General features: G+C 38.9%; 1 protein-coding gene across 3 annotated transcripts in view; it reads right to left on the reverse strand.

The window, feature by feature from the left end:
• Cep164 (centrosomal protein 164) overlaps positions 1-14,657 on the reverse strand; it is a 65,437-nt gene that overhangs the window by 47,731 nt on the left and 3,049 nt on the right. For all 3 annotated transcript variants that reach the window (XM_076846364.1, XM_076846365.1, XM_076846363.1), the window contains exons 2-3: positions 10,357-10,459; positions 5,658-5,769 (exon numbers count right to left, since the gene is read on the reverse strand). In XM_076846364.1, the coding sequence (XP_076702479.1) occupies positions 5,658-5,769; positions 10,357-10,438 (194 nt within the window). In that variant the 5' untranslated portion in view covers positions 10,439-10,459. The remainder of the gene's footprint in view (positions 1-5,657; positions 5,770-10,356; positions 10,460-14,657) is intronic.

Raw genomic sequence — 14,657 nt, forward strand, 5'->3', positions numbered from 1 at the left:
AATGAATGGATAAAGAATTTGTGAAATATATATATATATATATATATATATATATATATATATCATCACATTGTGTGATATATACACACAATAAAATATTCTTCAGTGGGTGGGGTTGTAGCTCAGTGGTAGAGTGCTTGCCTCACATGTGGAAGGCACTGGGTTCGATCCTCAGCACCACATAAATATAAAATAAAGGTATTGTGTGCATCTAAGACTAAAAAAAAAAAAAAAGTTAAAAAAATATTATTCAGCCTAAAAAAGAATGACTTTATGATTTCTGCTGGTAAATGGATGAATCTGGAGACTATCAGGCTAAGTGAAACAAGCCAATCCTGAAAAACCAAAGGTCAAATGTTCTCTTTGATATGTGGATGCTAACACAAAACAAGAGGAGGAGGGGAAGAGTAGAAGTTCAATGGATTAGACAAAGGGGAATGAAGGGAAGGGAAGGGGGATGGGAATAGAAAAGATAATAGAATGAATCTGACTTTACTTTCCTATGTTCACATATGAATACACCACTAATGAAACTCACATATAACCACAAGAATGGAATCCTAATTAGAATAAGCTATACTCCATGTATGTATAATATGTCAAAATACACCCTGTCGTGTATATCAAAAAAGAATAGAAAAAAAACTTAAAAATAAGCCTATCCTAGGGGCCTGGGTTGTAGTTCAGTAGTAGAGTGCTTGCCTAGCATGCATAAGGCACTGGGTTAGATCCAGGGCACCACATAAAAAGAAAAAACAAATAAAATAAAGGTGTCGTGTCCATCTACAACTAAAAACAAATATTTTTTTTTAAAAAAAGGCTATCCTAAACAAACTATTCCAACAAAGAAAAATCAGGAAACTCTCCCTGAATCATGTTTTAAGGCAAAAACACCTTGATAATAAAATCAGAAAGAGTCAATACAATAAATATATGGTTAATCTCTGTTATAAACATAACTGCAAAAATTATAAACAAAATACTAGCAAACTAAATCCAACACTACCTAAAACTGGCGTTCTATGACATATTAGGATTTATTCCGGAAATTTCAAGATGTTCTAACATTAGAAAATATACTAATGTTGTTCGCCACATTAATAGATTATGGGAGCAGTGTGCAGTATAATTATACCTATAATCCCAGCAACTCAGGAGGCATCACCACACCTGGCCTTATTTCGTATTTTATTTAGAAACAGGGTCTCAGTGAGTTGCTTAGTACCTCGCTCTTACTAAGGGTAGCTTTGAACTCACGATCTTCCTGCCTCAGCCTCACAAGCTGCTGCGAGCAACTTAGCAAGACCCATAGCAACTTAGTGAGATCTTGTCTTTAAAAAAAAAAAAAAAAAAAATTAAAGGCTAGAGATGTAGCTCAGTGGTAAAAAGTACCTCTGGGGTTCAATTCCCAGCACCCCACCCCAAAAAAATTAAAGATCATATAGAAAAGACTAGCCTTAACAAAATATTAACTCATATAACCATGACAATTAAAACAGTGTGTTACCCCTAAGAAATTAGAAAAAGAGCAAATTAAACCCAAAATAAATCAAAGAAAGGAAATAATAAAGATTCCATGAAAAATCAATGATATAGGAAGAAAAAAAATCTGTGAAATTCATGTAACCAAAGGCTAGTTCTTTGAGAAATCAACAAAATATATAAACCTCTATCCAGAGTAATCAGAGATAGAGTATACAAATAACCAGTATCAAGAATGATAGTGAGGAGCTGGGGCTATGTCTCAGCAGTAGAGCACTTGCCTAGCATGTGTGAGGCACTGGGTTCAATTCTCAGCACCACATATAAACAAATAAATTCAGGTCCATCAGTAACTAATTAAAAAAAAAAAAAAAAAGAATGATAGGGGAGCTGGGGAAATAGCTCAGCAAGAGAGCACTTGCCTAGCAAGCACAAAGCCCTGGGCCGATCCCCTGTACCACCAAAAAAACAAATAGATGAGAGGACAAATTCCTTGGAAGACACAAGCTACCAAAGCTCATTCAAGAAGAAATATACTGAATAATCCTATATCTATTAAAGAATATGCATTTTTAGTTTAAAATTTTCTCATAAAGAAACCTAGAGGCCCAGATGATTTCACTGGTAAATTCTCCCAAAAATTAAAGAAGAAAAAAATATCAATTCTACGGAAATGTGTCCTGAAAACTGAAGAGGAAGAAATGCATAAATCATTCTTAGAACCGAGTATTAACCTATACTAAAATAAGACAGATATTAGGAAAAAAATGATACTATACACCAATTTTCTCCATGGACATAGATGGAACAATACCTAATGAAATTTTACAAAGTCAAATTCAATAAAATATAAAAAGATTAATACATCATGACCAAGTGGAGTTTATCCAGGAATATAAGGTTATTTAAACATTCAAAAATAAATCAATATAATTGACTATATGAACAGACAGAAAAGAAAACTATGTGATCTTATCATTTAATAAAATCTACCACCCATTCATCCATTCCTGTTTTAAGCTCTCAGTATGCTAGGAATAGAGGGAAACTTTCTCATCCTGACAATGAGCATTTCCAAGAAGCCTACAGCTAACATCTACTTAATGATGAAAGACTGAATGCTTTCCCCTTAAGAGCAGGAAAAAGGCAAAGATGTCCTCTGTCACCATTTCTATTTAATTATACAGAAGGCTCAAGTCAGTGTAGTAAGGTAAGAAATAGAAATAAAGGCTAATCAGATAAGAAAGGAAGAAGGGAAAATGTCTTTATTCCCAGAAGACATGATCATCTCTGCGGAAAATCCTATGGAATCTAAAAGCGACTAGACCTGACATAATTGTGTTTAGTAGGTTGCACACCACAAGATCAATACACAAAAACCAATTTTATTCATATAAAAAAGCAATGAACAACCAGAAATTGAAAATATACCACTTATAGAAGCATCAAAAATATAAACTCAGACATAAATCTGATAAGATAGGCAAGACATGTACAAAAATGTACAAAACATTTCTTACAGATATGAAAGAAAACCTAAATAAAGGAAAACAGACCATTTCATGGGTTGAAAGATCCAATATTGATCAAGATGTCAGTTGTCCCCAAACTGATTGATACAGAATCCCAATCAAAATCCTACCAAGAAACTGATAAGCTGATTCTAAAATTCATATGGAAATGCAAAGGACCTAGAATATCACTTTGAAAATGGAGAACAAAGTTGAAAGATTTACCCTAAATGATTTTGAGAGTTATTATAAAGCTATAGTAATCAAGATAGAATAGTGCTGAGCAAGATAGCGCACGCCTGAATTCCAGCGGCTCAGAGGCTAAGGCAGGAAGATCGCAAAGTTCAGCAAAAGCGAGGCACTAAACAACTCAGTGAGACCCTGTCTCTAAATAAAAAACAAAATAGGACGTGGCTCAGTGGTCAAGTGCCTCTGAGTTCAATCCTGGTACTCCCCTCCCGTCCCACCAAAAAAAAAGAATAGTACTTGTGTAAAGACAAGACAAATAGATCAATGGAAGAGATCAGAAATTTCAGAAAAAGATGCTCCTATACATGGTCACTCTAAAAAAATCTCTAAATGTCCTTCAATATTAAAGTAATTAACTAGGGCTGGGGATGTGGCTCAAGCGGTAGCACGCTCGCCTGGCATGCGTGCGGCCCGGGTTCGATCCTCAGCACCACATACAAACAAAGATGTTGTGTCCACCAAATATTGAAAAATAAATATTAAAAATTCTCTCTCTTTCTCTCTCTCTCACTCTCTCTTTAAAAAAAAATAAATAAAGTAATTAACTAAATCAAGACTTTTTAAAAAACATGATACAGCTGAGTAGCGAATATAGCTCAGTGACAGAATGCTTGCCTAGCATATGCAAAGCCATGGGATCGACCCCAAGCACAACAGGGCTTGGGAAAGTAGAATACCTACACAGCCAATAAAAAAAGTAGACCTACATGAATTGACATAGAAGAGCAGAGTATATAAAACTTAGGTTTAAAAAAAAATGTGTGGAGTGTGTGGATTTTAGAAGGTGTGGAAGGGGAGCTGGGGGTGGAGAGAACTGAAAAATCTGGAAGGAATTACCAGTTAATAGTCATGACCTTGAGAAAGGGAGAAGATGACATGTATGAATTATTTTTAAAAATGAAAAACAATCCATGTTCCCCCTATAGCACAATGAAACACTGACAACCCTGGCAGGTACATGAAAGCAAGTGGCACAAAGTCTGGCACACAGATGGCTCTTAACCAGTAACAGTTTCCTACCTTCCCTCAGACTGGGTATTGGAAACAACACAAAACACTATCCTATAAGGTTATCCTATAAATACAATCATGAGTCCTCAGCACTTGAAATACTGTGTGAAGTGCTGACAGATTTCCTACAAGAAACATGTCATGAAAAACTGGAGAAAGTCCAATGAGAGGCAGCTAAAAAGATCAAGAGAACAAGAAGGCTGCCATGTGAAGAAAAGCTAAAAGGATTACAATCCTTCAGCCGAGAAGAGTAATGCAACAATTGCCATTTTGGAGTATAGCCAACGCATTAAATGATATGGGTAAGAACAAGATGATTACACCTTATCTCCCAAATTGTACCTTACCCGCTGAGAGGGGAGCCCCCTAAGATATCTGAGCACTAGTCTGGGACAATCATAGGAAAATCCACTCTAAGGTAGGAAGTAAACTTATGGCACTCACTTCAGGGAGACAACTTATGAGCTCTGAACATGTAATAAGGTAAAGAAACTAAAGAAGACAGAACAGACATATAGCACAGGAAACAGTGTCACTGTGAGTGGTGGTAGTGCAGTCCTCTGGAGAAAGAATGAGCAACAGTGACATGGTACCCTGCAGCTTTCTCTCCTTAGCCACTGTTTCTTCACCAAAGCCAGTTTCCCTGAGATAAACTGAATAAGCTGTGCTCCTCATAATCCAAAGAGCTCTAAAAAGATCAGTGAATCCACAAATGTGAAATATTCATTAACAGGTTACACAAATTCAGAGATGGCAGAGCCATGGATTGCCAAGAGAGAGAGAGATGCTTTGCCAGTCTAGGCAGCCTCACTACAAACTCTTTGGCACCAGCAACCATTCTGGACATGCTAAGGAGATACTACTGCCATGTTCAATGAACAGTAGGCACCAGGCACAGGGGCACAGACCTATGATCCCAGAGACTCAGGAGGCTGAGACAAAAAAAATCCCAAGTTCAAGACCAGCCTCAGCAACTTAATGAGGTTCTAAGCAACTCAGCAAGACTCAGTCTCAAAATTTAAAAAAAATAAAAAAGGGCTGAGGATGTAGCTTACTGGGTTCAATTCCCAGTACCCAAAAAGAAAAAAAAAAATACATCAGTCTGTAAGGAGTAACCACAACCCCTCCTTAGCCCACGCAAAACAGATTCTGGTGTAGAGGACCTGAGCCAGGATAGCAGCACTGTGGTGCTAGGTATAAGTACTGAAGCCTATCACAGAGACTGTCAAGTCAGCCTACACTGAGATCTGAAACATGAGGCAACTTAGCTAAGAAAGGGCACTGAGCTATCCCTAACTATAGAGGACAGGTTTGGAAAAGATGGCCAATTAAAACCAACCTCCAGTACCAGATCCCTCTGCCTCTGACAGGCCAAATTCGTGACCCACACCCCCACTTACTTACCATGGTTTCCATTCCACAGGCAGTGGGGCCACAATGCCCTCCCGTGCCAGCCACATCAGTTCTGGTTCCTTGATGGGATCAATACCAATCTCTCGGGCAAATTCAAGAATTTCTGCAAGAGGCAGGAGGGCAGAAACATAAAAGAGACGAGAAGTGGGGTAGTGGATGGAGAGAAGAAAAAATCATTATCAATCTGTTTTCTATTTTGCCTTTACTTTCAAAATCTTCTTCAAAGAGAAATTATTATTTCTCTAAATATAAATAATAAACATATAGAATTATTTCCTTACATCTCAAACAATTTATAAATGATACACCTGAATCAAATTAAGTTATCTCCATATTTCCAAAAATATAATCTAAAGATAAGTCTAACAAAGGTGGAAAAAAAAAAATGAAACCAAGGCTTCATTATAGTGGCAGGCTCAGGAAGAACCCAAAAGCCACAACTGGAACCATCCAGGATGAGGGCAACCTCACCAGAAGGAGATAAGCTTTCCCAAGATTTGCAAAAGCTTGGTGCAAAAGCACTCATCATTCAGTCAACAAACATGTTCTGAACAAATACAGACAACTAAGCCCCTAAGAACCTTACAAACACACAAATAAGAGTATGAACCAAGTGATATATGATGTGACAGAAGCAGAGAAAAGGCAAAGAATGATTCCGTCTAGGAGCAGGGAGACAGCTAAGCTAAGAAAGTAAATGAAGCTTGGGAGGCCTTCTTCCCAACAACTGGACCAATTCTTCCATAAAGGGAATTATTTCTTTTTCAATTTTGATAAATATTTTGAACTCTAATACTTTTGCTTCAAGCACTTAGAATCCTTTTGCAAGAGAACTGGAGAACAGGAGAAATTTATGTACTGAATAAAGGGGTATCTCACCTTTCTGGGGAAGGAAAAAATAGATGAAATGACCAATAGAAGATGTCGCTGGAGGACTAAGGAATGATGAAATAAATATATAAGGGGCATCAATGTTTTAGTTGATAATAGCCCAGGGCAGAGATGTATCCCCAATGTGAGTCATCACAGTGGAGAATTTGGAGGGTGACATCTGCAGACTAGGAAATAAAACCACTTTTTTCAAAAGACCAGTCAGAATTTGGTTGGCCAGGTACTAATTTATTCATTGATTTTCATCATTTTTTTTTTTTAGTGCCTCCCACATGCCAGTTACTATATGCCATGAATAAGAGAAAAATAGTCACTGCTCTTATGGGGCTTACATTCTAATTGAAGAGAAAATCAGCAAATAAGTAAACAAATAGACAAAGAATTAAAGTTTCTGATAAATGCCATGAAGGAAGTAAATGATGTCTAAGAGAAAGTCAAGGTGGAGGGGCACTTCTTTACCAAGGATGGCCAAGGAAAACCTCTCAGCAATGGAGACACTAAATTGAAACCTGAAGAAGTCAAAAGAAACCAGCCATGTAAAGTACTAAGGAAAGAGCATTCAGGTAGAAGAGTAGATACAAAAGACTTATGGCAAGATGCAGCTTAGCTCACAAAAGGACTTTCAGAAAGCCAATATAACTGGTAGAGAAAGTCTGGCCAGATGAACAGATGTAGAGTCCTACAACCGCAGCAAGGGTGTCATGTTGAATATACAGAAGAGAGTTAAAAGTAGAGACCAGCCTATAATCCCAGCGACTGGAGAGCCTAAGGCAGGAGAATCATAAGTTCAAAGCCAGCCTCAGTAACTTAGCAAGGCCCTAAGCAACTCAGTAAGACCCTGTCTCTAAATAAAATATAAAAAAGGGCTGGGGATGTGGCTCAGAGGTTAAGTACTCCTGTGTTCAATCCCGGGTATCCCCCCCAAAAAAAGCAGAGACCACTAGAAATGGTCTGCTTCATATCATAAGATCACTCTGGCTACTAGGTAGAACAGATGGGACAAGGGCAAATGTATAAACAGTGAGCTAATTAGGAAGCTACTCAGACAGTCCAGGAAAAGAATATGATGGCTTGTGATTAGAATATCTAAACTCGGACAGAACAAAAGAATTCATAAACATCCTTGGAAAAACCTTGACCTCATTTACAACAACAACCCAAAAAGAAAGCAATCAGGTTGAGTATCACTTATTCAAAATGCTCAGATCTAGAAGTGCTTCACATTTCAGATTTTTTTTCAGATTTTGGAATAATTGCATAGACTTTACTCATTGAACATCCCTAATCTGAAAATCCAAAATCAGAAATACTCCAAAAAGTTTCAGATTTTGAAGTATTTTGGTTTTGGATTTCCAGAGTAAGCATGCTCAATCTACATTTAAGAAATAGGGGCTGGGGCTGTAGCTCAGTGGTAGAGCGCTTGCCTAGCATGTGTGAGGCACTGGTTTGATCCTTAGCACCACATAAAAAATAAACTAATAAAGATATTGTGTATCACTCTACAACTAATAAAAATATTTTTAAAAAAGAAATAACCTGAGCAAGTAGTAAGACGTCTATGAAGAAAACTTAAAGTCATTCCATAAGAGCACACAAAAAAAGAAATATGACATTTTGAGTAGAAAGACTTCACTTCATAAAGATGAAAGTTATCCCTAAATTAATTCAAATATTTAACAGAATTTTCCCCAAGTACTAACAGTTCCTCTATACACAGCTCTACCCAGAACTTGACAAGGTGATTCTAAAGTTCTTGGGGATAAAAACAGACAAAATAGCAAAAAAAAACTTTGAAAAATGACCAATAAGGGCATTTTGGCCCCAGTAAACATTAGAATTTATGATGGAGTCTCAATAATTAAGGGTACAGCAGTGACATATAAATAGGCATTCCAATGGAAGAAAAGACACCCAGTACAACATCCAAATCAGAGAAGAAAAGAGAAGTATTCCATTAATGGTTTAGGAAGAAAAAGTGAGAAAAGTATTTTCACTTTGGAGTGGGGAAAGCTTTGCTTTTCTAACTTTGATATATAACTAATTCAGAGGCCAGATGAGAATGAACTAATAATACATTTAACATAAAAATTTTAAAAAATTTGGGTTGAGGATATAGCTGGGTGGTAGAGCATGTGCTTGGCATAAGCAAAGCCCTGGGTTCAATCCCCAATACTAAAAAATATAAAACAAAAAACTTCTCTATGGCAATCAAACAAACATATACAACAAACTATAAAAAAAGCCCAAGGTTTAATGTGGGCTCATGAGCTCCCAGTGGGTGCAAGAGTTCTCGTTCCACTCTAACCCAGCTACTAAGCACATAGTTGGTGAACAAAATTTGTGAATCCAGATCCATAACTCTTTATAACTTCAAAGGAGTTTTCACTCCAAAAAATAACAATGCCTCAGGGACGAGGATATACCTCAATTGGTAGACTGCTTGCCTTGCATGCACAAGGCAATGCCTAGCACCACATACACACACACACACAAAAAAAAAAAAAAAAAAAAAAATAGTGCTTCAAAGAACAGGTTTGGGACTTAGAATACCTGGGTAGATCCTTTGTACCACTTAGTAGAACTGGGTAACTACAGGAAAATTACTTACCCTTTCTGTGCCTTGATTTCCTCACCTATAACATAGGAACAATAATAGTACTTAGCTTATGGAGGATTGACAAGGGTTGAAAAGGTAATAAATATCAGGCTGGGATTGTGGCTCAGTGGTAGAGCGCTCGCCTCACACGTGCAAGACCCTGGGTTCGATCCTCAGCACCACATAAAAATAAATGAATAAAATAAAGGTATTGTGTCCAACTACAACTAAAAATAAATTTAAAAAAAAGAAAAGGTAATAAATTCTTAATTAATAAATTCAAATTCTTAAAATATAGACAGGCACACAATGGCACAAAATAATGTTATCATTGTTATTAATAATATTATTATGAAAAAATAAAACACAGCTTTAGTTTGTTCTTAAGAAAACTGGGGGGGGCTGGGGATATGGCTCAAGCGGTAGTGCATTCGCCTGGCATGCATGCGGCCCGGGTTCAATCCTCAGCACCACATACAAACAAAGATGTTGTGTCTGCCGAGAACTAAAAAATAAATATTAAAAATAAATTCTCATCTCTCTCTCTCTCTCTCTCTCTCTCTCTCTCTCTCTCTCTCCCCCCCCCCCTCTCTCCTCTCTCCTCTCTCTTTAAAAAAAAAAAAAAAAAAGAACTGGGGTGGGGAGCAAGGAATTAAACTCGGTGGTACAGCATCTGCCTAGCATGAGCAAGGCCCTGGGTTTAATCCCCAGCATCACAAACAAAAAAAAAGAAACTGGGTTTGCCTCAGGACATACTATATTTCATGATATCCCCTACTACAATTTCATTTAAAACTAATCATTATGGGCCCAATGCCAGCATCAAAAGCAAAAAAAAAAAAAAAAAGTTATCATCGATCTAACCCAGGTCAGCAAATCTCTTCTGTTCCGAAAGCAAATACTGTAGGCTTTGTGGGTCATATGCTCTCTGTCATAACTATTCAACAATGCTACCATAGCATGAAGGTAGCCACAGGCCACCGAGAAGCAAATAAGCATGGCTGTTTTCCAATAAAACTTTATACAAAAACAGGCAAAAGGCCAAGTTAAGCCCATGGATTATAGTTTGCCAACCTTTGATCTAACACTTGTGCATGTAAGCAGCATTGAGCATGTACCACATGTTACACTGCAAGAACAAAAATAAATCAGACATAATCCCTGCCCTCAGAGAACTACTGCAATATACTTCAAGCCTCTTACCTTGCTCACTAGGAATATAGGTCTCATCATAATCTTCCTCCAGAACCAGCTGGTCTCCTATACGGATGGGTCGTCCCGCCATGACTGATGTGGGCTCAAACACCTAGATCCCAGAGACCCCCCCAACCAGAGAGAAAAATCAGTGACTCAGCTTAGAAGGGGAAAGGTAGAAGAGGGTCATGAAGCATCTGGGTCAGATCAGATCCTACCGCCAACTCTGCTAAGAACTCTGCAGGCACCAGGGATAATAGAGGGTGGGACCAACAGCTCAGAACTCAAGCCTCACGGGTTCTGTGTCTATGAAAATTCCCTGAGATGCACCTCCCAAAGATTGTTGAACATTCAGTGAACCACAAAAGATCCACAAGCCTAACTCTCTAAAGAATTTGACTTCATAACTACCATCCCAAAGAGAAAAAAAAATTACAACATAGGACCCCCAACAGAAAATCTCAACAGATACCCATATACCCACATACCCTACTACACAGTCACACATTTACATTCAACAATGCCTACAGAGAGCTTGCAATCCAGGAAGGGAAGAGATACAACTTCAGTGGTAGCAGAAGGCAGAAGGAGAAATTCCCAGTGAAGCATAAAAAAGGCATCCTAGACAGGGATCACCCTGGGCCGCAGAAGGTGTTCTGGAACATGGGATAACAGCATGTATGGCAAGGGCCGGAGTGGAAAGCCAGGGGGCCTTTTTTTTTTTTTTTTAAGGACAAGAACTCTGGTAGGACTGGCATGGCTAGACTGAAGAAATGAGAAACTGGTGTCAGGAAAACCACTTAAGGAGGCTACTATCCAAGTGAAAGATGATGAAAGCTTAAACTAGAGCAGAAACATTAAGAATGGAGAAGGGATAGACACAACGAACACAGCAACATCAGGCTTAATAGGACCAAGCTGTTGGAAGGACAGAATGGAAAGGAGTTGCAATGGACTACATTGAGTCCCTCCAAAATTCAAACATTGAAAAACTAGCCTGCAATGTGACTTTATGGGATGGAAAGTAATTCAGGAAGTGATTAGGGTTAAATGAGGTCTTAAGAGTGGGGCCCTGCTCTGACAGGATTAGTGTCCTCAGGGCTGGGGTTGTGGCTCAGCAGTAGAGCACTTGCCTAGCAGGTGTGAGGCACTAGGTTCAATCCTCTACACTACATAAAAAATAAATAAATAAAATAAATAAAGTTATTAAGTCCATGTACTAAAAATAAAAAATAGATTAAAAAAAAAAAAAAAAGAGGAAGAGAGATCAGACTTCTCTCTCCACCAAGTGAAGACACAGCAAGAAGGTGGTAGCCATGTACAAGGCAGCTACCAGAAACAGATATTGATCTGTGACTTCCAGTCTTCAGAACTGTGAGAAAATAGATTTCTACTGTTTAAACCACTCAGCCTATGATATTATTACAGTAGTGTGAGCAGACAACCACAGGAGTCCAACTTGAATCCAAGATTTCTAGCATTCACCGATGGAACAATGCCAAATTCTTCAACTGACAAACTGGTGCAGTTCTAGAATTGCTTCTCTCTTCTCGCCCCTAGTCCCACCACCACCTCAGGACCCCCAGATCCCACTAACTTTCTCCTAGAACAGCTTCCATGCCGAAGCCTGATAAGCAGAGACAAGCTGCGTGCCTCTCTTAGGAGGAGTTAGCCACACCAGGTGTGATAGACCAACAGGAGTCTGGCACAGCAGGTTCTGTTGCCCACTCCTTCAGAAGCTGTCACTCTTCCCCCTGTAACAGTGAGCATAAAAATGGCCACCTTTAAGTAGAAAGACCTGGAGTAAGTGTTTAGAAAATGGCTGGAGGGGCTGGGGTTGTAGCTCAGTGGTAGAGCGCTTGTCTAGTATGTGTGAGGCACTGGGTTCGATTCTTGGCACCACATATAAATAAATAAAGTTCCATTGACAACTAAAAAAAAAATTTAAAAAAGAAAATGGCTGGACTTGGTGACTCTCAATCTACCCCAGATTCCTGTAGTGGGGCCCCTGAAAAATGACAAAAGACCAATCAAAGACCATTACATACCCTCTATGACTACAATAGCAGAGGTGTCCTGCCTTAGAACTCACAGACACTAGCCTTATCAATCCACAGGATGCTAAGGGAGCCAGACTCCATCCCTGACCCTCTCATTCCCATCATGCTGCCCCCAAGAAGGAAGACAAACGAAAGGAAGTACGTACACAGAACCTGAGCTGAAGTGAAAATCTGTTCCTAACCCTAAGAACCCGTAATACTGAATACACAGTAGGGTACTCACACCTCTACACAATCAGAGAAAAGGGGGGCCTGACTCTTCCAATTCCGAACAGCAAAGCAGAAATGGACCAGGAACCAGAATGGCAGATGGGGCCCACTGCTGTGTGACTTAAGAAGTTACCTGGATCTTTAATACTCTTAATTGGAGAGAAGAGGGAAAGAGAAAAGGAAAGGATCTACAGATAGGTAGGACTCAATGGTAGGCTGAACATCAGGGTGAACAAGCACTTATCAAGCATGGCTCTATACAAGGCACTGTATTAACATAGAATTTGAGAAATTTTGCAGTTAAGAAATGTTACTTATTCCTATATAACTCCAACCTCCAGAAAGCGTGAGACACATACAACTGTTTCATGGCACAAATCCTAACTGAGCCAGGTGTGATCATGCATACCTGCAATTCCAAGGAAGCTAAGGCAAGAGGATCACAAGTTCAAAGCCAGCCTCAGCAACTTAGTGAGGCGCTAAGCAACTTTGCAAGACCCTGTCTCAAAATAAAACATAAAAAGAGTTGGGGATGTGGCTAATAGGTTAAGTGTCCCTGGATTCAATCCCCAGTACCAAAAGGGGAAAAAAAAAAGAAGAAGAAAAGAAAAAGAAAAACCCTAACTGGCTATGTACATAATAAACTGCATTTGGGCTGGGGTTGTGGCTCAGTGGTAGATCGCTTACCTAGCATGTGTGAGGCACCGGGTTCGATTCTCAGCACCATGTAAAAAAATAAATAAAGATATATTGTGTCCATCTACAACTAAAAATATTTTTTAAAAAAAATAATAATCTGCATTTAACTATTTAAGGTCTGGGAAAAACATGGAAAATCTGAAATCAAGCACATCCAAATTTCAAACGAATCTACCAGAAAAAAAAAAATCAAAATATGGATGGCCTATATTTCACCTTCTTTCCTTGCCTTGCCTGGCTTCAGAAAGATGTGGGCAAAGACAGGGCCAAAGGGGTACGGGATTGCAGGGAAGAGGAGTGTGGAGAGGGAGATCATATTTCTTAACAGAGCATTTACCATTCAAGAAAGGTTTGTTGAGCACCTATCAAGTTTATTTACTTATTCATAGGCACTAAAAATGTAGATTTCTGCCAGATGCAGGAATACATTCCTGTAATCCCAGCTACTCAGGAAGCTGAAGCAAGAGGATCTCAGAGTTCAAGGTCAGCCTAGGCAACTTAGTGAGACCTTGTCTCAAAATAATTTTTTTTTTTTTTTAGAGAGAGAGAGAGAGAGAGAGAGAGAGAGAGAGAGAGAGAGAGAGAGAATTTTTTAATATTTATTTTTTAGTTTTTGGCAGACACAACATCTTTGTATGTGGTGCTGAGGATCGAACCCGGGCTGCACGCATGCCAGGCAAGCGCGCTACCACTTGAGCCACATCCCCAGCCCCTCAAAATAAAATTTTTAAAAGGGGCTTTTGATGTAACTCAGTGGTAGAGCACTTACCAAATATGCAAAGGGCCTGAGTTGAATCCCCAGTATAGGGGGAAAAAAAAACAGATTCAATTGTCACTTCCCTGAGCTACAGCCCTGTGGACTGTGACCAATCCAGCAGTCCCAGATAAATGTATAATACAATGAGTTAAAAGTGCTGAAGGAAATGAACCTGGTTAAATGTGCCTATGCTGAGAACTGAAGAATGAGTAGGGATTCCTCAAAGAAATGTGTTCTAACAGCAGAAGTAGCATCATGTGCAAAGGTTCTTCTGTAAGATACATCACCTACCAAGAAAGAGAACAGCTAGATATGATGTTGAAGAGGTGGGCAGAAGCCTGGACATGCCAAGGACTTAGCCTTTATCCTAAGGCAAATGGAAGCCAGGCAAAGGTTTGGGGTTGGGGTGTGGAGGGGGAATCACTCTGGCAACCATTGGGAATATGGACTAGAATGGTGACCAGATTAAAAGGAAGAAAAACCAGAATGGCTGTGGGAAGATGAGGAGCAAAACCATGATATGGTCTAGGTAACAACCTGGACTAGCTTAGTAACCTAGAGAATGAGAAGTCCAAGAAAGCAGC

The sequence above is a fragment of the Callospermophilus lateralis genome, chromosome 2 (genome assembly GCF_048772815.1).
Source record: "Callospermophilus lateralis isolate mCalLat2 chromosome 2, mCalLat2.hap1, whole genome shotgun sequence".
Lineage (NCBI taxonomy): Eukaryota > Metazoa > Chordata > Mammalia > Rodentia > Sciuridae > Callospermophilus > Callospermophilus lateralis.